This window comes from Chanodichthys erythropterus, chromosome 11, assembly GCF_024489055.1.
Source record: "Chanodichthys erythropterus isolate Z2021 chromosome 11, ASM2448905v1, whole genome shotgun sequence".
Classification (NCBI taxonomy): domain Eukaryota; kingdom Metazoa; phylum Chordata; class Actinopteri; order Cypriniformes; family Xenocyprididae; genus Chanodichthys; species Chanodichthys erythropterus.
In genome coordinates this window covers 59,694,903-59,720,890 of record NC_090231.1, presented here as the reverse complement: position 1 = coordinate 59,720,890, position 25,988 = coordinate 59,694,903, and the positions used below count along the sequence as shown (strand labels likewise).

The 25,988-nt window shown below is 40.3% G+C and overlaps 6 protein-coding genes and 1 pseudogene across 6 annotated transcripts; 5 read left to right on the top strand and 2 right to left on the bottom strand.

The window, feature by feature from the left end:
• Window positions 1-6,407: 6,407 nt before the first annotated feature.
• On the bottom strand, window positions 6,408-7,068 carry LOC137031036 (histone H2B-like). Its single transcript, XM_067401614.1, has one exon. The coding sequence runs from the start codon at window positions 6,954-6,956 to the stop codon at window positions 6,582-6,584; it is 375 nt and encodes a 124-aa protein (XP_067257715.1). The 5' UTR covers window positions 6,957-7,068; the 3' UTR covers window positions 6,408-6,581.
• Window positions 7,069-7,933: 865 nt separating this feature from the next.
• Window positions 7,934-8,245, bottom strand: LOC137030808 (histone H4). The gene has a single exon (XM_067401239.1). The coding sequence runs from the start codon at window positions 8,243-8,245 to the stop codon at window positions 7,934-7,936; it is 312 nt and encodes a 103-aa protein (XP_067257340.1).
• A 3,045-nt stretch (window positions 8,246-11,290) lies between these two features.
• LOC137031035 (histone H1-like) lies at window positions 11,291-11,921 on the top strand. Its single transcript, XM_067401612.1, has one exon. The coding sequence runs from the start codon at window positions 11,301-11,303 to the stop codon at window positions 11,919-11,921; it is 621 nt and encodes a 206-aa protein (XP_067257713.1). The 5' UTR covers window positions 11,291-11,300.
• A 623-nt stretch (window positions 11,922-12,544) lies between these two features.
• Window positions 12,545-13,130, top strand: LOC137031033 (histone H2A). Its single transcript, XM_067401610.1, has one exon. It carries the CDS (start codon window positions 12,556-12,558, stop codon window positions 12,940-12,942), a length of 387 nt encoding a protein of 128 aa, XP_067257711.1. The 5' UTR covers window positions 12,545-12,555; the 3' UTR covers window positions 12,943-13,130.
• Window positions 13,131-13,808: 678 nt separating this feature from the next.
• On the top strand, window positions 13,809-14,370 carry LOC137031031 (histone H3). The gene has a single exon (XM_067401608.1). It carries the CDS (start codon window positions 13,828-13,830, stop codon window positions 14,236-14,238), a length of 411 nt encoding a protein of 136 aa, XP_067257709.1. The 5' UTR covers window positions 13,809-13,827; the 3' UTR covers window positions 14,239-14,370.
• A 944-nt stretch (window positions 14,371-15,314) lies between these two features.
• LOC137031034 (histone H2B-like) lies at window positions 15,315-15,929 on the top strand. Its single transcript, XM_067401611.1, has one exon. The coding sequence runs from the start codon at window positions 15,497-15,499 to the stop codon at window positions 15,869-15,871; it is 375 nt and encodes a 124-aa protein (XP_067257712.1). The 5' UTR covers window positions 15,315-15,496; the 3' UTR covers window positions 15,872-15,929.
• A 5,844-nt stretch (window positions 15,930-21,773) lies between these two features.
• On the top strand, window positions 21,774-24,504 carry LOC137030807 (verrucotoxin subunit beta-like; annotated as a pseudogene).
• Window positions 24,505-25,988: the final 1,484 nt, after the last annotated feature.

The window sequence follows — 25,988 nt, the reverse complement described above, 5'->3', positions numbered from 1 at the left end:
CCCTCTATTTCAGTCTGTTCTTTGTCTTGCGTTGATGTTGTTTTTGGTTGTAGTTGTTCTACAGGTTGTGTTTTCATTTCTTCCAAAGGATGTCCTTCATCGTGTGCTTCTTTATACAACCACACTGAGTAATAATAATAGACTAGAAGAATGTAACATGACATTAATTGGAAAACTGAAATCCTCTTAATATTACCTTTTTTTTTTTTTTAATGCTTTTGACAATATCTCTGGCTATTGTTGATGATGCACAGGAGGGATGATTCTCCTCCCTCCCCTCAACACTCTTCCCATCATGCACTGGGGGCATTAATAATTAATAAGGTGTTTTTTTTTTTTCATAGGTTTTAGATGTATTTCCTGTTTTGTTGTTGCCCTTGTTGTTGTTGGGTTAGTAATTTGCTATTTTTGTGTAGTTCATTTTCTACTCAAAGACTGATTCATATCAAACTATCCACTGATTACTCCTATTATTGCGGACCAAGTATGTTCAGTTGCAGAACTCAATGTGTAGATATGCGTCTTACAAAGTGTAATAAAATCTGTTTACTAGAATATTTTCAACTTTCCTTCTAACCCTAAGTTATACACTTTAAAAGCATGGCTTGATTCAGTTCTATATTGTTAACGTTTAATACTGCAAACAAGGCATTGCAAAGTAAACTTCATTATAGGTTACTCAAACTCTAAACAGCCAAGTTAAATTGACTTATTCTCTTTGTAAACTTTACATCATTTAAGTAGATTTTCATTCCAAACACGTGAAACTTAAAAATGAGCACAAAAGAAGTTGTATAAATTTGACTACTAGTTTCTTCAGTGTTGGTCAGAAGAGAGAAATGTGTGAATTGTCTTACCCTTTCTGTTGTTCTGTTCAATAGATACGGCAGCACAAGCTTTTAAGTGAAATATCACACCCCTTTTGTGTCATAAACCTGTTACACCTGAAGCGCTTTTTGTCTTTTGAGAAATTAATTACAAAGAAACATGCATGCTTGTTGTAGGAAATCTGTTACGACACCTGTTCTATGCAATTATAAGCTAATAAAGGCCATTAACTAAGAACAACAAACATTTAGTAAGAACTTTAATAGATATATAAAAACTATTTAAAACTGAAATAAGCTTTTTCATGTCCAGTTTAAATTGACACAAAGGGGAGGACATATTGTGCTTTAACTATATTAGATAAGTCTTCAAAAAATTAGGAAAAGAGGAAAGTTTATAACTTGAAAATAACTTAAAGTTTGTTCTTGGAGTTGCTTTCCTTTCAAGGAAATGTCACTTATAGCAAGTCATGTGATTTAGGGAATATGCTGAAGGGCGAGTAGTAGCAGTGTAACAGGGTGGAGTTTGATTATGTACAGTATATTTTATTTGAAGTTGAGAAAACATGATTGGGCAATTTGATCAAGTGCTTCAGAAAGTCATGTGTGTGTAATATATAATTATATATATATATATATATATATATATATATATAAGTTATTTTTTAGGTACTAATCATTATGATTTATTTTTAGTTTATTGAAAGTTGATTACATTTTATGTAAAATATGCAGTATTGTTTTTCATTAGGATGCACCAAACGGAAAGAATGACCCATATCAGAAACGTCTGTTTCAATGTACCAAACATGATGAAAAGGTTGAGGACGTAATTGAAGCATGTGAGAACAATTTACATGTTAATCTAATCTAATGATTGGATTACAAAAAAGGATCAGTGGCATCAGTAAATTAGTTAACTGATAAAATGAACAAAAAGTGGTCAAACTATTTTACCACACTAAACAATGCATTATCTGTAGAATCATATTTCCAGTTGTTTTCAGATCAACAATATATCACACATTTTACAGGCATGTTGGAGCAGGTTAAAATTAAACTTTAATTAAAACCTTGTCAACATGCTTCTGTCCTGTTTAATAATCGATTAGTCCGTGTATATATTTATTTATAAATAAATGTATAAAATATAACAAAATAAAATATAAAGATGAAATTATTAATATGTTAATAACCATTTTACTGTTTTTCTGTAAAATGAAAGTGCTCCTGATTCTAAGAAGTTAAAACATGAAACTCCCAGAGAATCTCATGAATGAAAAATGTGTCTTTGACTGAATGTAATGACAAGTTTCATTTAATTGAATTTCTCTGGAAACGAAAGTTCTCTCAGAAAACTTGTCACATTCAGTTTTGTTTCTTAAATTTTCTTTCACTTTCATTATTTTCCTTTGGCAGTTTTCTGTTTCCTTTGTTCCTGATAGTCTCTAGGGTTTCTTCATTGTGTAATTAGTCACTCATGTCAGCGGTGTCTCTTTGATTAGTTCACTGTTTATAAACCCTGTGTTTGGTTCAATTCAGTTGTACATGATTAAAATAAATCTAATTATTGCACTTATAGTTAAATCAATTTAATGGATCATTGCTGAAAGAAAGTATCCATTTCTTTTAAAAGAGAATACTGACACCAACAAATAGTGTAAATATAATAAGGCATAATTAAAATAGCACGTTAATGAACATTAATATTTAGGGAAGACTAGAATTACTCTAGATTAGAGTCAAGTCAAGTCACCTTTATTTATATAGCGCTTTTTACAATGCAGATTGTATCAAAGCAGCTTTACATTGATAACTGGTACATAATTTGGCTGCACAGCAGCTTTTAAATAATAGTGTCAATGCAGGCAGATCAAAGCACTGTTGAATAAATGTCAAGAATACTATTGAATATCAGATGTCAAGTGTCCCCAACTAAGCAAGCCAAAGGCGACAGCGGCAAGGAACCCAAACTCCATCAGGTGACATCAGGTGGCAAACAAGTGGCAAATAGGTGTTAAAATGGAGAAAAAAACCTTGGGAGAAACCAAGCTTAGTCGGGGGGCCAGTTCTCCTCTGGCGAACAGTGCTTTGTTACAATCAGGTTGCTATCATAAGTCCGATAGGATTGCAACAATCAAAGTATGTATTTCAGTTCCATCCGGCTGAGGATCGTATTCATCACGCCGGTATTGACGGTTTGTTGAGGAACTGTGGCACTGGCTATCGTGTTGATGATGTCTTCACAATGGATGATCCGGTTGACTCGATCTCTGCTGATACTTCAGGGCTGCGTTGTGGTCGTGTCATGGCACTGGTCCTTGGTCTCAGCTGGATACGGCCCAGATCCGGTTGACTACGGTAAACCTCGGGATAAACAGAAAGACTAATATTAGCATAGATGCCATTCTTCTTCTGATGTAACGAGTACATCTGGTGTTATAGGAAGTGTTCCCGGTTCCGGCTGAACTAATTTATGCAGCCTAATAATACTTTAACGGATTTGAAAATATAAATATATAATGTGTTATGTGTATGCCAGGTTAAAGAGATGTGTTTTTAGTCTAGATTTAAACTGACAGAGTGTGTCTGCATCCCGAACAATGCTAGGAAGATTGTTCCAGAGTTTAGGTGCTAAATAGGAAAAGGATCTACCGCCTGCAGTTGATTTTGATATTCTGGGTATTATCAGCTGGCCTGAATTCTGAGATCGCAATAAACGTGAAGGACTATAATGCTTTAAGAGCTCGCTCAGGTACTGGGGAGCTAAACCATTTAGTGTTTTGTAAGTAATTAGCAAGATTTTAAAATCTATACGATGTTTAACAGGAAGCCAATGCAGTGACGACAGAACTGGGCTAATATGGTCATACTTTCTAGTTCTAGCAAGAACTCTAGCTGCTGCATTTTGTACGAGCTGTAGTTTATTTATCAAGCGGGAGGAACAACCACCCAGTAGAGCGTTACAGTAATCTAGCCTTGAGGTCATGAACGCATGAACTAACTGTTCTGCATTCTTCATTGAGAGCATATGTCGTAGTTTAGATATATTTTTAAGATGGAAGAAAGCGGTTTTACAGATGCTAGTAACATGGCCTTCAAATGAAAGATTGGTATCAAAGAGCACACCCAGGTTCCTAACTGACGACGAAGACTTAACAGAGCAGCCATCAAGTGTTAGACAGTATTCTAGATTATTACATGAAGAAGTTTAACCAGGAAGGTTATTTATAAAGCGATCTTTAGTGGTAGAAGTGATGGTTCTACCATATTTATGGTAGGGAGGCAGTTTAGCCTCTTTAACTAAATGTAGTATACACGAGACTAGATAATGATCTGAGATGTCGTCACTCTGCTGCAGAATTTCAACTGCGTCAATATCGATTCCATGTGACAATATTAGATCTAAAGTATGATTACGACAATGAGTGGGTCCTGACACGTGTTATCTAACTCCAATAGAGTTTAGAATGTCCGTAAATGCCAATCCCAATGAGTCTTTTTTTATTATCTACATGGATATTAAAATCACCAACAACAAGGACTTTATCTGCAGCTAGTACTTACTCTGATAGAAAATCGGCAATCTCTTTGATAAAGTCAGTATGGTGCCCTGGTGGCCTGTATACAGTAGCCAGCACAAATGTCAACTTACATAATGTTACGTAAAGCACTATCACTTCGAAGGAATTATATTTGAAAGACTTCTGGCTGATACTGTAAATATTACTATAAATTACAGCAACACCTCCCCCTTTGCCTTTCTGTCGAGGATTGTGTCGATAATCATAACCTTGAGGGATAGACTCATTTAAAGTAATGTAATCGTCTGGTTTTAGCCAGGTTTCTGTCAAACACAGCACATCTAGATTATTGTCTGTGATAATATCGTTTACAATAAGTGCTTTTGAAGAAAGTGATCTAATATTTAACAACCCAAGCTTTATCATTTGTTTATCATTATCTCGATTTTTTTTTTTTTTTTTTTTTTTTTTTAATTTGTTGAACATCAATTAAATTTTTACCATTTAATGGGTTTGGACGTTTTTTGTTTTTACTAATTCGTGGTACAGACACAGTCTCTATGTGATAATATCTAGGTGAAAGTGTTTTTATGTGCTGTGAATTATCTGACTTCTGTAACGTGAGGCAGCTAGCAGACGGTAGGTTTAGCCAGTCCGTCTGCTTCCTTATCTGGGCCGTAGTTTGTCATGTTTTAGTTCTGAGACTATGTGCCATATTACTAGAGAGAAGAGCAGCACCATCCCGGGACGGATGAATACCATCTCTTTTCAACAGGTCAGGTCTGCCCCAAAAACTTTTCCAATTGTCTATGAAACCTATATTATTCTGCGGACACCACTTAGACAGCCAGCCATTGAGTGATGATAATCTGCTAACTATCTCATCACTCCGAATAGGAAGGGGACCAGAGCAAATTACTTCTCCTGACATTGTACTTGCGAGTTCACACACCTCTTTAATGTTAATTTTAGTGATCTCCGACTAGCGAAGTCGAACATCATTTGTGCCGACGTAAATAATAATTTTAGAGTATTTACGATTAGCATTAGCCAGCACTTTTAAATTTGCTTTGATGTCAGGTGCTCTGGCTCCCGGCAAACATGTGACTATGGTGGCTGGTGTCTCAATTTTCACGTTCCGTGTAATAGAATCGCCAATAACTAGGGCACTTTCAACAGGATTCTCAGTGGTTGCGTCACTGAGTGGGGAGAACCTGTTTGATGTTCTTAATGGAACGGAAGAGTGGTGTTTTCCGCGGCTAGGCCGCCTCACCGTCACCCAAGTGCCCTGCTGCGCGGGCTCTACAGCCGGAACCGAACAATGTACAGAGTTCACTAAGGTAGTCGCATCCAAAACAGTATCTGAAGCCCCTGCATTCTTACTATCCTCGATTAAAGTTTGGATGCGTGTCTCTAATTCTGAGATTCTCTGTCAGCCTGATTATTTCCCTACATTTATGACATAAATCCCTCGTCACTGACAGAGAGCTACACTGAACATGTAACAAATTGAACAGGAGATAACAGTGGGAAAGGATGACATAACTCACCGTGTTTGTAGACTGATCCGAATTGTCACAGCTGAACGTCTTGAAAAGGAGTGCGCGAGACTGATGACAAGTTAACAAGCAAGATGCAAACGTGTTGTAACAGCGATTTAGATTCAAAGATTACAGGCTAGCGACGTCAGATTAATGTGGTAGGCAATAATAATAATATAAGCAACAATGAATAAAAGAGATTCAATAAAGACGACAAAGCTATACGGAGACGCAAACACCAGCAGCGGCGAAGCAATTCTAAGATTAATTCTAAGATTTTAGGAAATAAACATCAGTGGCTTCAGTAAATTAAAGTTACATATATTTTGGTAACATTTTACAATGAGGTTTCATTTGTCAACATTACGTTATAAACATAACGTATAATTTATAATGTAACAAATTAGTTAACATCAATAAATGAACAAAGTTCTACAGCATTTTTTAATTTTACTAATTCTCAATTAAAGTAAATATAACTAGTTATATAAATATGCATATTTAACAGCCAAGTGTTTATTTTTGGGTTGGGGAATTAACAAGCTGACAAAAACAATCTGTAAATTCACAGAACATTTTAAAGTAACATAAAAAAAAATTAAAAAGCGTTCCACAACCAAAGTCTCTTTTGTGTGAGTATATGGGTGGCTCTTAAAAGAGCCTTTGGGGGTGTGGGAGTCTCGGGGACTCTACTTGGAGCTGGTGTACTTGGTGACGGCCTTGGTGCCCTCAGACACGGCGTGTTTGGCCAGCTCACCGGGCAGCAGCAGACGCACGGCGGTCTGGATCTCTCTCGACGTGATGGTGGAGCGCTTGTTGTAGTGAGCGAGACGAGACGCCTCACCGGCGATGCGCTCGAAGATGTCGTTGACGAAAGAGTTCATGATGCCCATCGCCTTGGAGGAGATGCCGGTGTCAGGATGAACCTGCTTCAGCACTTTGTACACGTAGATGGCGTAGCTCTCCTTCCTGGACTTTCTGCGCTTCTTTCCTCCCTTCCCGGCGGTCTTCGTGACGGCCTTCTTGGAGCCCTTCTTAGGCGCGGACTTGGCTGGTTCAGGCATGATGCTGAATGATCGCAGAACTGACGAATCAATGTGACTCACGAGCGACACAGAGGCTTTTATTCTCTACCATATGCTAATTTACACAGAGAGACGGGATCACCTGACTGCCTGTTTTCATAGGCCACACCCATAATCTCGTGTTTCACGGACAACTCAAAGCATCACGCGCTGAATGAGAGCCAATCAAAGACTGTTAAATGATAGCCCCGCCCACTGCCAACAGTTTGAGTGAGACCCCTCCCCCCAGTTTCCTTTGTTTCATTTCCCGCTCTTTATTCTCGTTTAATCGGATTGTGAAAAGACAAATATTCTGCAGGATTGAGTTTGAAACTCCATATAGATTGAGAGAAAAAAAAAGTCTCTTAAAAGCCCATTTGCTGGTCATATTTAGATTTGTCTTTATTTTGTAAGACACTTTAATGCAAAGTCTACAGGAATAAATCATGTCATGTGACACAAATAAGACAATTACCCGCAGTTTCACAGATGAGGATTAAAGCTAGTCTGAGACTAAAATACATGTTTAAGCTTTAACTGAAGAAAGTTGTGCTGTCCTGTCTGAAAATATGTCTGTCATTGTTTTGTCTCAACAGTGATATATTTTTTCTAAGACACATTTATATTAGATAATTAAATCCTAATTTAAGATCTCAGTCTAAACTCTGTCTGCGAAACTAGGTCTGAATCTGATAAATGCATTTCTGAAACAAATATTCTAGTCATGAAGTTTAATCTTAAGAGAAATAATATTCAGTTCTAAATACAATTACACTCATAACATTAAAGTAACTATTAAAAAAAGGCTCTATTTTCTATTAGATGACTTTCATATTCTCATGGCTTTCTCAGAAGTGTTTTATGGTTCGTGTCTGAATAACATGAAACAATATGATCTGATCAGCTCTTTGTGTGTCAGAGTGTGTGGCTCTTAAAAGAGCCGTTGGGTTTGTGTAGTTTCTCCTGGTTTCAGGTGTTTATCCTCCGAAGCCGTACAAGGTTCGTCCCTGTCGCTTCAGCGCGTACACAACATCCATGGCGGTGACGGTCTTTCTCTTGGCGTGCTCGGTGTAGGTGACGGCATCGCGGATAACGTTCTCCAGGAACACCTTCAACACACCGCGGGTCTCCTCGTAGATCAGCCCGGAGATGCGCTTGACGCCGCCGCGGCGAGCCAGACGACGAATGGCGGGTTTGGTGATTCCCTGGATGTTATCGCGCAGAACTTTACGGTGACGCTTCGCGCCTCCTTTCCCGAGCCCTTTCCCGCCTTTGCCTCTTCCAGACATGATCACTGAACTCTAACAGACGATGATAACGAAAGAATGATGACTCAACATTACAAAAAGGACTTTTACAATTGCTTACAGGACCTGACAGAAACCAGTCTCCAGTCACGTGACGCGCAACACGCCCCGCCCCTGTGGGCAAGTCAACTTTTGGTGCATTACCGCCACCAACTGAACTGGAGTCTGGAATGACAATGGATAAAAATAACAATAAAATGCACATATTCTCCTGAAGTTTCCTGTATCCATCATATATTTTATTATCATTCTTCAGAACTTTCTATTACCTAATATTATTTGCACTTTCAGTTTGTATCTTTATTTCCAGCATTTGTCTCTCGTTACTATATGCTCTACAACTGTAATAATTATTTTCCTCTGTTTCAATTTCACCACGAGATCTACATAACCCAGAAGTGTGCTTCCTGATTTAATGCAAGTTTTCATTTAAAGATGAATGTCCTGATCTCAGTCATGTCATTATTATTTCTTCTCTTCTTTTAAAGTCACTTCCAGTCTCATTATTTTGTAATCCTACTTTCTTTTGTATTTTATACATATGTCTACCTGTCTTCTCCATATCCCATTTATGTTGCAATGATTTGATTACAGCTTGCTTCATAATCGTCTTTGCTTCTGCTTGATTTTTACATCAATTTCCACATTATTTTTATTCAATGATCTTTTAAGCATGTTAATCTGGCATTTCATTTCCATTAATTCTAACATGTGCTTGGACCCATAAAAATGACACAACCCTGTCATGAACTTGTATGTTATACAGCAGTTGCATTATTTCTATGATAATATCTTGTCTAGGGTGACCGTATTTTGATTAGCAAAAACCAGGACACTCGGCCCGGCAATGAGACACTCAAATGACACTCAAAGTTTACTCAAAGATGCCTTATAATTTCAATACATTTAAAGTATGCCTCTGTATGTATAGAAAATTGTTATATTACAAAATACTATCTATAACCAAAGACACAAATTCAGATAGGCTTCTCAGCGGTTACTTAACATGTTTTATTATGACAAGATTCAAAAATAACAAATTAAATTATAGAAATAATGTATCTTCTGTAAAGATATATATGATTTGTTAGTTAGTTTTTGTAAGTTTGTGAGAGCTATTTTTGTTACATTTGGATTGCTAATATAGCAGAGGTATTTTTTTAGTTATTAGTTATTTATTTTTCTAATACTTTACTACTTTCCCATCTATATTTTGCTGTAGAGCTGATCTTTCCCAGCAGTTTTTTGTTGCTTAACAAATAAGCATGAAAGTTATAAAGAAATGTATATAGGCCTGTCAGCAGAGCACGAGTTGAACTCATAGTAGGCGATAGCTGAAGGTTGCATTATAAGGTTGGCGGTGGGCGGAGCATACATTATAATTAATGTATGCTCTGCCTTCGGAAACCAAAAATCTCAGAATCGGAAAATGGCCCAATGAAAAACAATGAAAACCAGGATATTTTCATGACTATATGAAAAACAACCAGGACAGCCAGGACAGGATGTGAAAACAGGACGATTGGTCACCCTAATCTTGTCTGCAATTTAATTGACCTGACTGAATATCTGAGCATAACACTGATTTCTTAACCATTGTAAAGCTGTGACAATAGCAATCTATTCCCTAGTAAATACAGAGAAGTAGTCTGGTGTTCTTATTATTACTCCTTGCTGCTATTCCTGTCTTATTGGATTCTGGATCCTTTACCATCTGTATAAATTTGTACATTATCATAGTAAATCCGTTATATATATTTGATTTACTTCATTTATTGCACTACTATTGGATTGCTCCACTTTTAGTAAATACAGATCTATTGCAGGCATTTTAAATAACCACGGAGGGAGTACAGCTATAGGAACTACATCACTATATTTCCTATTTACTAAATCCATTGTTTGTGCCTTTTCTTCTGCTATCCACCCAATACTTTTTATATTTGTTCTCTCATGCTCCCAATCTTCAAAGTTAGATGCGTACTGTTGTGGCCTTTTGAAGATACCCAATAAGTCATTTTTAATTGCATTTAAATGCAATTGCACTATTTTTCTTAAATGAGCCGGCCTCAATGACATATGCAGCCTTCTAATGTGACCTCTGGAGGATGCAGCCTTTGAAATGACTGAATATCAAGTGGTTGTGAATGAATCATTGACTCTCGATTCGTTGAAAGCCGCTGAATTGTTCGCGAAACACAGACGTGTGTTGTAGTTCTGCTTTTCGTAAAAACTATTTTTTTTTGTTGTTGTTGCAAAATAGAGTAAATACTGACAGAACTGTTTAAAATGTAGGTTGTGTTTTTTTACCTGTTGTATAATAAATGTCACGTTTGCAGTCGTGTGGATATTTGGGAACAATTGCTTCTTGCCAAAGGAATTTGATTAAATGTACTGGATTGACAGCATTTTGCCAGTTAGAAAAACATGCTCAGTTTTAGAATTGTTAAGGTAGAATTAAATGAACTACTCAGCATTTTGTTCACGTACCCCCTTTTGTCACCTCACTTACCCCAGTTTAGGGTTAGAGATTAACTATATAGTGATCAGTATATACTGAGCAAAACCTCAACCTCCTCTCGCCCCTCACTGATGCTGATTTCATTCAAGTCTCTTTCAGACTGTTTGCTGAACACACAGAGGAGCGTTCAGGCTTTCAGCAACTTTATCACTTCAAATATCCAGCAGATTCACACGCGGCTTTTCCCCGTGACTGATGCTCGCCTCGGATTTGATCTGACGGAGGCGAAACAAACATTTCCTCTCGCCGTATTTCAGTCTCTAATGAAAGCTCAGAACCTCTGCTTGCTGCTCGCTTTGTTTCGACTGTGACAAACTATTTTACTGCTCCAGTTTCGCCCCAAATGTGAGAGAAGAAAACACACGCGCGAGCGGCTCGTGGACGCGCACAGACACAGAGCGGGGCAGGTTGAGTCTACGAGGTTCTCATGTGTTGTTTAAGAGCGCAGCGCCGCTCGAGCGCTATTCATTGCTGAAAGCAGACAGCGTTTGAGAGACTCGATCCGATCAGAGAGAGATGGCAGAAACCGCCCCAGCCCCGGCTGCTGCCGTCCCGGCCAAAGCGCCCAAGAAGAAGTCCGCTGCGAAAGCCAAGAAAGCAGGTCCAGGCGTCGGTGAGCTCATCATCAAAACCGTGAGCGCGTCCAAGGAGAGGAGCGGCGTGTCCCTCGCCGCCCTGAAGAAAGCTCTCGCTGCCAGCGGCTACGACGTGGAGAAGAACAACTCCCGCGTCAAGATCGCCATCAAGGGCCTGGTGACTAAAGGCACCCTGGTGCAGGTCAAAGGGACCGGCGCCTCGGGCTCATTCAAGCTCAACAAGCAGCAAGCCGAGACCAAGAAGAAGCCGGCCAAGAAAGCGGCTCCTAAAGCCAAGAAGCCCGCGGCAAAGAAACCCACTGCGGCCAAGAAGCCCAAGAGCGCCGCGGCAAAGAAGCCCGCCGCGAAGAAATCGCCCAAGAAGGCCAAGAAACCCGCTGCCACAGCCGCTAAGAAGGCCACGAAGAGCCCCAAGAAGGCGAAGAAGCCAGCAGCCGCTAAGAAAGCAGCCAAGAGCCCCAAAAAGGCCAAGGCGGCTAAACCTAAGGCGGCAAAGCCTAAAGCCGCCAAGCCTAAAAAGGCAGCTCCCAAAAAGAAGTAAAAATCTAGTTTATTCCTCAACGGCTCTTTTAAGAGCCACCCACTGACTCTGAGTAAAGAGCAAAACTCCTGAATTTAATTTGTTTAATTTGAAAGCATATAATGAAGATGATTTTTGAGCACTTGGACTCATGCAATCTGATCAACTTAAAATACTTGTTTAAAATGTACAATGACTCAGTTTTGGATACACATGTTTAGTAAACAATTTTCATACATATAAAATGTTATTTAAAACTGGCCATGAAACTAATGAGGGTATAAAATATGCAGAATAAACACTGCTGGAGAATTGTGACATTACAAACAATCCCACAAACAACAATATGAACTGATAAAACTCCAGTATTACAATATGAACATAATTCTGTACAGTTTCAGAAGGTCAAATGGCACAAAATATAATTTGAAAGTGAAGCACTTATTTGAATGATCAAAGTTTCACAAAATTGTGTTTACAAATATTACCGTCAGAAAAGGGGGTTGGGCTTTGGAGGGAAGTTCAGTGATTGGATGAAATCTGAACAGACTCTAAACCAATGGGCGACTGGCACTCTCCTATAAATATAGAGTGCGCTAAACTGAGTTCTCATTCTCTTACTTTTATCTATAAAATTACAGTAACTGAACTCAGAATGAGCGGCAGAGGCAAAACCGGCGGCAAAGCGAGAGCGAAAGCCAAGACTCGCTCCTCCAGGGCAGGACTGCAGTTCCCCGTCGGTCGTGTTCACAGGCTTCTCCGCAAAGGCAACTACGCAGAGCGCGTCGGTGCCGGTGCTCCTGTTTATCTGGCGGCTGTGCTCGAGTATCTGACCGCTGAGATCCTGGAGTTGGCTGGAAACGCCGCTCGGGACAACAAGAAGACCCGCATCATTCCCCGTCACCTGCAGCTGGCGGTGCGCAATGACGAGGAGCTGAACAAACTTCTGGGCGGAGTGACCATCGCTCAGGGCGGCGTGCTGCCCAACATCCAGGCCGTGTTGTTGCCCAAGAAGACCGAGAAGCCCGCCAAATCCAAATAAACCAGCTCCAGTCTCTCATTAAACCCAAAGGCTCTTTTAAGAGCCACTCATTTCATCTGATAGAGAGCGCTTTTCTTTGTTGGTATTTAGACATCATAAACGTAGTGGGTGAAATAAAAGTGATCCATCAAAACAAATGTTTGTTTTGCATCAACAATTACAAATTCAATAGCAACTGAAACGTGTATGTTTGTTATAAAGGCATTATTCTTTAATGTGTTTGAGATCATTCATCAGGTTTAGAGACTAGAGACATTTCCCTGAAATAAAGACAAGTCCCACAACCCATTCCTTAATGAAAATATAGTTATATCTACCGTTCTGCTGACCAAAAGCCCACCAGATCCAAGTAAACATTAAACACAGTAACTCAAAGGCTCGTTTAAAAGCCACACATTTTATCTGATAAAGATAACGCTTTAAATAACATGCAGTGGGTGAATAATCAGGAAGTTACCCATCAAACTAATCAGATGTTGTGTGAATGTTTATTATGAACATGATAATCTCATAACTTGTTTGATAGAGATCGTTCTTTGGTTGCTTTTTATACAGATGGCAAAATGATTTAGTTCTGATCCGAGATCTGCACAATCACTGAATTAATTTCAGCACAAATAAACACAGCAGTGAGTGTAAGTCTGTGGGTGTGTGACACTGTCTGAAGCGTCTTGAGCGGGAAACCCTCCGCGTGTTTGAAAAGAGGAAACGCGCAGTCATTGGCTAGCGGTCATGAGCACACGTCACACACTGGCCAATCACAGGCCTCCGCACCCCCTCGCGACACTACGAGCTGCTCGTGGCCGCGCGACGCTTTAAAAGCAGGAGTGAAACATCAAGCCGCATTTCCAGCACAAGCAGGACAGAGAGAAGGAAAGTTGAGCAATGGCAAGAACCAAGCAGACCGCTCGTAAATCCACCGGTGGTAAAGCCCCGAGGAAGCAGCTCGCTACTAAAGCAGCGCGGAAGAGCGCGCCAGCCACCGGCGGCGTCAAGAAGCCCCATCGTTACAGGCCCGGGACCGTGGCTCTCCGAGAGATCCGCCGTTATCAGAAGTCCACCGAGCTGCTGATCCGCAAACTGCCTTTCCAGCGGCTGGTGCGAGAAATCGCTCAGGACTTCAAGACGGATCTGCGCTTCCAGAGCTCCGCTGTCATGGCCCTGCAGGAGGCCAGCGAGGCTTATTTGGTGGGTCTGTTCGAGGACACCAACCTGTGCGCCATCCACGCCAAGAGAGTCACCATCATGCCCAAAGACATTCAGCTGGCCCGCCGCATCCGCGGAGAGCGCGCTTAACCCGCATCAGCGCATCACCCCAACGGCTCTTTTAAGAGCCACACACCTGCTCTGAACGAGAACATTTCCAGCGACAGTCATTATTACACAATGGTGTTATAGTGTCAAACCAAAGTGTCAGAGGTCAATATATGTAGGTTAAAAGTATGAGGCTTTTTCCTCTTCATTTAAGTTCATGTTATCGCTTCACAAATTACATTAGAGATGACTTTTATACATTAAAATAATGCTGTATAGTGAATACATGCACAAAGTGATACTTCCTTACTATACTAAAAATATGCTGCATAATATAAAAATATTTTGTAAATGTATTCAGGGACTAAATATTTCAAATGTATGCAGGCAGTAAAGTAAATATCAAACATAATTCTGCATTTTAGCTCTGAAGTTTAGGGTCATGTGACGCTGCGCTGGTTTCTGTCAGGTCCTGTAAGCAACTAACCTTCGGAGGATAAACATGAAATCAGGAGAAACTACATAAACCCAACGACTCTTTTAAGAGACACAGAGTCATGATTAAACAATAACCAACTGCAGTTATTTTCTGGTTAGAGAATGAACTTTATTAATGAACTCAAATATAGTTTTACAATAATGTGTCGAGACTGTAAACAGCATCTTCTCATCTTTAACCAACATGATAAACAAAATATAAGTTTAAATGGCGCACGGAGCTCTTTACACAATGTTTAGTAATTTAATTAAATACTGTGTTTCACAAAAAAAAGATTAGATCAGAAAGGACCATAGTTAGAAGTTGAAATGCAGAAAAGAACATTTTATTTTAAACAAAAATGGGCGTTTATTTATTTTTGTAGTTTAAACAGTTCAATAACAGTTAAACAATGAAGAAAGAGTGTCTTATTGGTCTCTTTCCTCCCAAAGTCCATCAATAGATCTATAAGAGATTTTAAAATTACATGATTTTGCACAATATTTTTCTGGAACCTCTTATTTTCTCGATCTATTATGAACAAAAAGAGCGGGAAATGAAACAAAGGAAACTGGGGGGAGGGGTCTCACTCAAACTGTTGACGGTGGGCGGGGCTATCATTTAACAGCTTGTGATTGGCTCTCATTCAGCGCGTGATGCTTTGAGTTGTCCAGTGAAACACGAGTTTATGGGTGTGGCCTATGAAAACAGGCAGTCAGGTGATCCCGTCTCTCTGTGTAAATTAGCATATGGTAGAGAATAAAAGCCTCTGTGTCGCTCGTGAGTCACATTGATTCGTCAGTTCTGCGATCATTCAGCATCATGCCTGAACCAGCCAAGTCCGCGCCTAAGAAGGGCTCCAAGAAGGCCGTCACGAAGACCGCCGGGAAGGGAGGAAAGAAGCGCAGAAAGTCCAGGAAGGAGAGCTACGCCATCTACGTGTACAAAGTGCTGAAGCAGGTTCATCCTGACACCGGCATCTCCTCCAAGGCGATGGGCATCATGAACTCTTTCGTCAACGACATCTTCGAGCGCATCGCCGGTGAGGCGTCTCGTCTCGCTCACTACAACAAGCGCTCCACCATCACGTCGAGAGAGATCCAGACCGCCGTGCGTCTGCTGCTGCCCGGTGAGCTGGCCAAACACGCCGTGTCTGAGGGCACCAAGGCCGTCACCAAGTACACCAGCTCCAAGTAGAGTCCCCGAGACTCCCACACACCCAAAGGCTCTTTTAAGAGCCACCCATATACTCACACAAAAGACATTCTGATTGATCTTATTTAAGGGATAAAAAGTTGCCATTTCTGCTTTGCTATTCCTTAGTTTGTAAATGTTTTGTACACTGAAAGTTTAATGTTTATCACTCAAAATGTGATTACCAGACTAATGTTGTTCTTAGGTCCCGTCCACACGGAGACGCGTTTCAGTGAAATTGCACACATTTTTTATCGGATAGGCGTTTCGTCCACACGGATCCGGCGTCTTCGAAAGGTGAAACCAGTATTTTTTGAAACCGGGTCCCAGAGTGGAAACTTGAAAACGCCGGCTTGGCGTTGTCGTGTGGACGGGGCAATCCGTATATTTTCTGAAACGATTGTCATCACCCCACGTGTCGACCCTAGTCAGACGCGCTAACACCACAAAACACCAACAGCAATAGCCGACTCTACATGCTTGTGTTAGTGCTGCAGAAGCTACTGAACCAAAATAGTGTTATTTCTAAGCTTTGCTAAAGTTCGTATTCAGCGCGCAAGGTTTATGCGCATGCTCAGTCTTCTTCGCTGCTTTAAGTGCATTTCTGCGGCAGAATTACAGCGCCACATAATGGTCTGGCATGTATACTACATCGTTTTGAGTCGTTTCAGCGGTTTCGTTTGGACGCAGATATTTTTTGAGACGAGGAAAAAAAAAAGATCGGTTTAGGGTAAGCTCCGGCTTCGTGTGGACGTAGCCTTAGTTTTAACTAAATGTAAATGTAAAATTTAAGAATGTTTTTATGAATGTCTAAACTTTTCCTTAGATGACTGCCTCTGATCTCTCCTTTCTCCCATTTGAGGTCAGAATCAAGTAACTTTTTCTTCCCTGTGTTGTCAATCAGACTGAAGCTGGTGAGGATAAAGGCAAGAATAATCATCCAACTTTAACTCCAGTAAATACAGCATATAGAGAGACGGTCCGTAATCTATAATGGACTGAATTTACTAGTTATATATAGTTACGTTCCTTACAGACCAGACGCTGTGTATGGCATGACAAATCAAAGAGTCCTTTGTGTCGTCCATGTGTCCATGTCATGGCAGCAGGCATAGCCGAGTTCAAAGTTATTGTTACAAGTCCCATTCTGCAGTCAAAGTTTTCTCCAACACTGCTGAACTGCTCTCTCCTTCCATGGTCCTTGACGTTGTTATGTTGGTCCAGATTAACTAGTCAGATCGCATATGGACGTAACACTGCGTGTTCAGCTCCTTTCCGGCCATATGTTTACTCTCCTAATTAATCTGAACGTCCCCCTTGGCACGGGGCAGCCTTCAGTCTACTCGCGTGCATCAATTGCGGCTGCAGGTCAGTCAGCACTCCCATCCTTGTCACTGCAATCACCATGGCCGGCCCCAGATATTTTGGCTCTCCGATCTTGACTGGTTTCAGACTCCTCATCAGCACCTGCACAAACTTGTGTGTTGGTTTCTCTGAGGGGAGAGGAAGAGTTAGTGAAACATCACCATTAATAGAATTACATTTTTCGACCAGCTCCGTGACATAGTCGTCCAGGATCCTCCATTTCACCTAAAGAAGAAAAACGCTAGCGCGGCCTTTGACCAATGGTGTCGGGAAAGGCCTACCCATCAGAATTTCAAAAGGAAACCTTATAGTAGTGGAGGATGGTGTCATTCGTATTTCAGCTAAAACAGCTTGGAATACAGTCATCCAATTTTTTCCGTCTCTAAACACGCTTTAGTTAATATATCTTTGATCGTTCTGTTAAATCAATCAATAGTTTAAAGTTTTAGCCAATAATTGTGTTACTTTGGATGTAAAAGGTGTTCCATAATCATTTTAAATGACACTTGGTATCCCAAATCTGGGTATAATTTCTTTGCATTTTTTGCATTCTCCCTCGCACATAGGAAAGCTTCTGGCCACTTTGTCAATCTGTCAATGGATGTTAGTTTTTGCACAGATAAAGCATTAATTGCCTGAGCTGTCTTAGCAGCACTTGTGTGCGAAAGACCATGATAGTGACGTATAAGCAACACAAGTGTCGACTTTGGCCAATTGATTACTTACTTGCTTCCTCTTAATCTCCTGCTGCATGTCCCCTAACCTTGACTACATTAATTAAATCTACTATCAAATCAGAATGCGTACTTAGAATTAGTATAAATTTTGACAATTTTATTAACAAGTTCCACTGCCTGTGCTGATGTGTATGGTAATGTTTTTTCTGCATAACTATAAACCATCTGATGGTTTAGAACATGAACCATCAACATATAGACTATCCCCCTCTTCTAGGGCCGTATCTAACAGATCGGTCCTACAAGCAGTTTCAGTTTCAATTGATTTCCAACAATCAGGTACCTCATCAGTGCTGTCAGTGGTTTGGTCAGCAGTACCAAGCAACTCTCAAAGCAATGACAGCAGTGTGTGGCACAGATGTTGGTTTAATCATTGAATTTGTAGTTGCACTGTGCCGTCATGTGTATTAAAATTATGTAAAATTGCATTTACCTGATGCGAGGTGTGTAACGTCAGTGGATGTGTACTGGTTTTTTCTTTTTTTCAGCATCTCATACCATCAGGGCAGCAGCAGCCACTGCTCGAAGGCAGACCTTGTGTAATGTTGTCTAATGTTTTGGAAAAATACGCCAAAGGGCGATAACTTGTACCATGTTCCTGGGCCAGTATCCCCGCTGCAATGCCCCCGCTCTCGTGCACGTAAAGGTGGAAGTCTTTTTTGTAGTTCATTTCAACAGTCCACTTGATGACTTGTTGTGGTGAGGCTTGGTGTCAATGGCCTTCTGAGATAATGTGTCCCAGATAACAGACTTGTGGTCTCACCCACTGTACCTTCTTTCTTGAAGCAGACAATGACGGAGGCTTGTTCAGTTCTCTGTTGTTGTGGCTGAGATGAGCGTAGTTGGTGGGAGCTTGATGTTGCTGAGGGTTTTGTGCACGATTGCAGAGAACACAGCAGGCGAGTCAACATAGCCCTGAGGAAGACGTGTCCATGTAAATTGTTGTTGTTTGTACATAAATGAAAATAATGGCTGCACCTCTTCAGATATCAGTATGCTGAAAAAAAAATCAGAACATATATATAAAGGACAGTATAGAATTTATGTGTAGGATATTGAATTTATTATAGTTACCACATCCAGTACCACTGGTGAAAGATCAGATCTTTGATCTTTCTCAAATCTTGTGTCAGTCACCAACTTTGTCCATCTGCTTTGAGAATAGGATTAAAAGGTGTGTTATATGGTGAGTGCATCTTAATAATAATGCCATGTTTTAACAAATTTTCAATCACAGGTTCAATGCCCTTCTGGAGAAAGAGGGTATTGTTTTACATAGACCGGTGTTTTTGTTTTCAGTAACGCGGTGTACGGTTTATCATTGATGAAAGCTTGTGCTTAGCCCACAGTTTCACAGTTTTGGATTTACTCATTTCAGTGACGCTATCTCTTCTCCCTCACTCTCAGCTTCGCACAGTAGGATGAGGGTGTGGCTCAGTGGACACCATCAGCACAGAACGGAAGAAAAAGAAAAATCATTATCAAAATCATTTTCATAAAATGTTGACCATTACTTGTGACCACAGGCACTCCTTAGGCATCCCTATTGGGGAGTCCATTCCATTCTGTTTGGTATTTGTTACTCTTGGTTGGAGTTTTTAATTCTCCTTTTTGTCTGTTTCTCCCTGTCTGCGTCTTTCCCCATCATTTCGTTTCCTGCACTCTTTTGCCCAATGACCAGGTTTGCCACAATAATGACATTTCTCTCGCCTTCCTTTCCCTTTTCCAGTCATTTTATCATTTTTGGTTTACAGAGAAGGACACACATCAATTATCTCTGTCTCTGTCGCATCATCCCCCAAAGTTCTGAGGAGTATTACTTTAAAATCTGGACCCGTCAGTTGAGCATAACGGGTATGACATTTCAGAATCTGCACAATTTTCACTGGATGAGAGGGAGAAGGCAGATTGTTACATATACTTTCAATGTCACTTGCCTTAGCAGGACATATGGAAATTTGATTTCCCTGTCTCACAAACATTAAAGCAGGCTTTGATTTTTGTTCACATTTTGCTTTCTCAGAGTCTTCCCGTTTACTGGGAGCTGCAGCCCCCCCTGCCACACACTGCTGTGTCTCTCTACATTCTGGCAGGGTGGGATATAATTTTGATGGAATGAGAGGTTTTTTCAATTCCTCTCCTGTAGGCGCCTTATATTGACAAATATATGAAGGGGATGTTGAGGCATAGGGCTGATATGGATACCCCTTTTTTCCTTTTTTAAATTTTGGCCTCTCTGGACCTTTATCCCAATATGTTTTCATTTCTTTCCATTTACTGTACGACTTTTTCATGTACTTATCATTCCACTCTGGGTCTCCCCAGCCCCCATTAATCATCGAATTTGCACTTTCCATGTCCCCTGGCTTAAAAGAGCCTTCTTTGGGGAAAGGATCCAATTGTATTTCTCCTTGAGTCCACCCATATAAATTTGATAAATAGGGTTCAGTCCAATATCCACAATTATTTCTAAACATCCAATTTCGGGGTGTCTCATCTTGAATTGGTCTTGATATCTTTTGACCCATCCTTCACCTAATTTGATTTTTAATTTGCCACACCACACCAAAGGGGTCTTTTTATAATTCTTTAATTATAATTATTCAGCCAATTTTATTAATTTGTCAACCGGAATATTCCCATCAACAATTTATTTTCCGTCAGAGCGGATCTAAACGTATATCCGTCAGAGCGGATCTGCACGGATCTTCCTCGCACCGGAGGGATTACCAAAATATTTGCCAGGTAGCTGTGCATTTAAACAGTACCCTTCCAGACAAATCTTCCTGGACTAACTCTTAGAGCTGCATCCAAGGATAACATGGGATGAGTTCAATCAATCCTACCACCACAGTAAATTATTAAAAACAACTTACCTGTGATGAAGGATGACCTCTCAGTCCCCCAGTCCCGTGTTTCTTGGGAATATCCCGGACGAGCCCCCAAACTGTTAGATCAAAATCTCAGTAATAGGTAGAATATTTGTAATTCCAGTCATCAGTTAAGAAACAGGCGCCTCAACCCCTGTGATGTGTGGCAGCAGCAGTGCGAGATCTCGGGAGAATGACCAAGCAGACACAGATCAAGTGTGGTACAAAGAATTCTCAGATTTATTCAGGAAGAAGGTTCATATTTATAGACATAGGTTAAACAACAATCTCCAGGATGGCTTGAGCATCCAATCATACGACTTACCATGTAAACCTTACCATGTATGGCATTTCACAAAATATAATAACAAATAAGAAATGTATGTGCGTAAATGTGTGTGTGTCTTCAACTTCTGGTTACGTGTGAGAGTGTCAGTGTGTCCAAGGACTACTACTTGTTGTTTTGTCTAGGTAGGCACATGAGCTGCACAATGGAAAAATCCCAAGACACAGAGAAAGTCAGAAAGTGAAGCCCAAGAAATAAAAAATATTTAACATTTTCAATGGGCGGCCATTTCTGACCAAAATAAGCTCAGATCAATGAGGCTTACGATCAATCCATTCCGAAATTAAATACAAAACCTGTCCTAATTTAAAGGAAACAAGTTGACAAAAAGGTTTTTTTGTTACAATGTGGAAAAAAGTATCAAAAATTGTGAAGTTGTTAGACTCCGGGTGAATAAAGTCAGTAAATTTTAACCCAATGTAAGAACATTAACATTTTCATGTACGGGAAAATCCTCTCCAGATCAAAACCCGAACCCACTCCTTACAAAACCCTTAACGAGTATTTCACCACATTGTTAGAGTAACACACAAGTTAAACAACAAGTGTGTCTGTGAATGTAGACGTGAAGGAAACCATCAAGCAAGATGAATCTCTTCTTGGCTGATTGTGGACGCTTATATCTCCACACTGATCAGCAGCAGGTGTCAGCAATCTGCACAGACAACAGAGAGAAAAAGAAACACAGAAAACAAGCAAACTCCAGAATAACACTGATCATCTGTTAGTGGGTGGATATATTAGGCAGCAGGTGAACATTTTGTCCTCAAAGTTGATGTTAGAAGCAGGAGAAATGGGCGAGCGTAAGGATTTGAGCGAGTTTGACAAGGGCCAGATTGTGCTTCTAGAGACTGGATCAGAACATCTCCAGAACTGCAGCTCTTGTGGGGTGAAGCTCTTCCCTGAAGGCCAGCTTCTTGGGAGGACTGGTGGAAGTGGGAGGATCTGCCCAATACCTGCGTGACACCAAATCCTCAAACCAACAGTCCAGAGTTACAATGAATTACAGTGAAACCACCAGATTTGAACAGCTGACCATGACCCAGCTGGCCTCAGCTCATATCACCTATCCTGAGGTGTTTGACCAGAAAACTGCGACTCGTGGTCACGAGTGTAACTTATGGAGCTCAGGCCGTCATGGTGTTTGATCTGACATTTTCAGAAGAGGAAAACAAGCAGAAGATTGAGGGAGAAATTAATATCATGGTCAACGCCATCCCTGAATTTTCTATGAAGGGAGAAGGACATATAGATATGACAGATGGTGAAAAGAAAATGGCTGAGAGCATCACATGCACATTTTATGGTGACTTCCACCTTGAGGAAAATCCCACCACTTTCATGGAGGCCATAGAGGTGTTCAAGAAGCTCCCCGTTCACCTGAAGGAGAATACAGATAATGCAGTTCCAATAAAAGTCTCTCTCTATCCTCTTTGTCTTCTGAATTCAAAAGCAGCTCAGTTGGTAAGAGAAATCTCCATGCTTCTGGTTTCCAACACTGAAGATATAATAGAGGGGCTGTTAGAGGCAGAGAGGACATGCAACGACCTCTCAAATAACACACTGGTTAATGTTTTCAAAGACATCAAAGAGAGGCTCAGTTCATTTCAGGACTGTCTTAACATTTACAAAACTGAGTTCCTGAAAGCGGTGGCCAAGGTCTTGCCTGCTATACGAGGAGGAGATATGGAGGAGATGTCACTGGAAGACATCCTGAAGATCCATTACAATTCTTCTTTTAAAGCTGATATGCTTAACCAGTGGTTAGATCATGCAAAGTCTGAACTTGACCTCTTGAGTTCTCAAACAAATATGCTGGAGGGAATCAAAACTAAAGATGCAGACAGTCTCAACATCCTCCTCCTTAATCCTGATATTGATGTTGTGGTGTGCTTGACCCATCACATCTCTGCAGTGTGACCCATATCTTTCAACCCTGAAGAAGTTTCTGGAATCTGACGAGTTTAAAAAGCTAGATGAGGGAATGAAACAGTGTTCTCGCATGTTAGCATCAGAAGTGTGGTTCAACAAACCTGGTGTCATCTTAAAGATGAGAGAGAACTTATCTCTTTTCAGAAGTTTTTCTGAGGCTAACAAAGATGAAAAGAGATGCCGATTAATTTTATCTGCCATCTCCGATCCATCCAGTCCAGGCTCCTCCATCTATCTGTATGAAAAAGGGCAGCTGAAAGACACACAGTTCCAGCCCGTGTCGAAGCCTCCCCGACCAGAAGTGAAGGAAGTGAAGGAGCACAGTGTGTCCCTGAAACTGCAGGATTCCCTGACTGGAGAAACTGTGCAATACAGAGTGGAGTACAAGCAGGTGAAAGCAGATTCTGGCTCTGAGGAACAGTGGCTTGTCAGAAACACACCTGATGAAAACTTTACTCTGACTGAATTGGAGTTTGGAAAGCAGTACTTGATCTGCTACAGGATTGTGGGTAAAGTGGGAGTGAGTGAAGCCAGTGACACTGTCAGCCCCAGCCCCATAGGTAAGTGTCATATGCACTATTTTTTAAGAATAATAAGAAGGTCAAGGCTTAATCCAGTCATATGAAGCGTTATGATTACTTTGTATGATGTCTGGAGAAGCCAAATCAAATATGGCAACATGTCAATGGTATCAAACCCTCAATAGTGGTTGTGTCATGATCTGGGCTCTGTGAACAGCAAAAACATTTCTCTAAAGGATGTTGGAGGATTTCTGTTAGGAAGAGCTCAAACTAAATCTCTGCTCTCAGAAATGATCCTCCATCATCTCATATCATGTAGATCATCATATTAGAAATTAGAAAAAAAAAAAGTTTAAACAAATATAAACTATAAAAGTTTTTTTTTTTCTTCAGTATACATACATGAGATTTCCATGCTCCACTTTTAAGTCACGTGTCCACAACATACAGATCCCGTCATAAACTAATACATTATTTGTTATTAAAGCATCAACAACATTCAGAAACATTAAAGCAAACACAGATTGACATGAAGAGCCCTTACTTTATGATCACTAAAAAGATGACCGATTATTTTATCTTATTGTTCCTTAAAAAATACAGCATTTTTATATTTAAAGTGTTTATTACAAACAAATTATTAAATGATAAAAAAATGACTAAATGTAGCTGAACTAAAATTTGCGTTGCATTTACTGTCCTGTGAAAACTGCAGCTTTCCCAGAACCCCTGATGGTGAGAAGTTGTCATGGTTACAAACACTGTTACTATGGAAATGGAAACACAGGAAGCAGGAACTAAACCACAACAGGAAATGAAAAACAGAGACAACAAGACAAAGAGAATTCAAAATAAGAGTCCATGAAGACAGCCATACGTGTGATCATAACAGTGACATATTATATTACAGTTTTTTCCAATTGCTAACACACTAAAATGACATGCACAGCACAATTATTTAAACTGACACACAGAGAGCAAAACTTCTTCTCAAGTCTCCAAAAGTCTAAACACCTTTTCTGTTTTACACACATTTTGCATTTCAAAATAGCACTTTTTAAATTCACTAAATACAGTTCTCTGCATAAGACACAACAATCTGACATAAAGTCACATGTTTGCCATTTCAAAACACTGCCATTCAAAATGACACTACATGAGCTAATTGGCCAATTACATGTGCCACCTGGCCAAACACCTCAGTGGTTAATTGTTAACACTTCAATCAGGATGTAAGCACTATGAAAAAGACCACAGGTGAGAACCTTTTTTTTTTACAACAACAATGGAAGACATTGCAGAGAGAGGAAGAGGAAGAGGGAGGTTGAGAATAAGAGGGGGAGGAAGAGTGAGAGGTAGGGGTAGAGCAGGTAGAGGAGTTCATGGCCAAAGAAGACAAACACTTTCAAATGAAATCAGAGCAACCTTAGTAGATCATGTCATCAACCATGGGTTGACAATGCGTGAGGCTGGACAGAGAGTGCAGCCAAACTTGAGCCGTTTTACTGTCGCCGCTGTCATCCGGACCTTTAGACTGGAGAACAGGTATGTAACCAAAATTTCATGTAGTACACATGTAGTATACCCCATGTCATAGTGTATCAGTTGGGTGACACCTGTTTACTTAGTGTATGACATCAGCCATTCATGAACTGTACAAGTTTCCTGTACAATGTACTCTACTGTGGGGGAAAATATCTAGGCTGCATTGTCCAAGCCCTATATATATTTTTATTTTATTTTTTCTAAAGGACTGAGAGCCGACACCATGGTGGAGGAAGGGGCCAAATGTTCACCGGGGTACAGGAAGCTGCCATTGTAAACTTGGTTTTGGAAAATAATGAAATCAGATTACGAGAAATTCAAAGCCACATCATCCAAGACAACACCTTATTCAACAACATTCAACGAGTTAGTCTGTCCACATTGGCTCGCATTCTCAAGCGAAACCAAATCAGAATGAAACAACTTTATAAGGTGCCGTTTGAGAGAAACTCTCAAAGAAACAAAGAGTTCAGACGAGCATATGTGGATGTAAGTACTATATTGACTGCAGTACACTACACACAACATTGTTTCCCAGTGTACTGGATAACACCATATTGAGTGATTTTTGTTCTTTGTTTTCAGGGAGTACTGGAAATGGATGCTCATGCAATCCCACATGAGTTCATCTTTATAGATGAGGCTGGGTTCAACCTAGCAAAGACCAGAAGAAGAGGGAGAAACCTCATTGGCCACAGAGCCATTATAGATGTTCCTGGCCAACGTGGTGGGAACATCACAATGTGCGCTGCCATCTCCAATATGCATGGTGTCCTCCACCGTCATGCCAAACTTGGACCATAC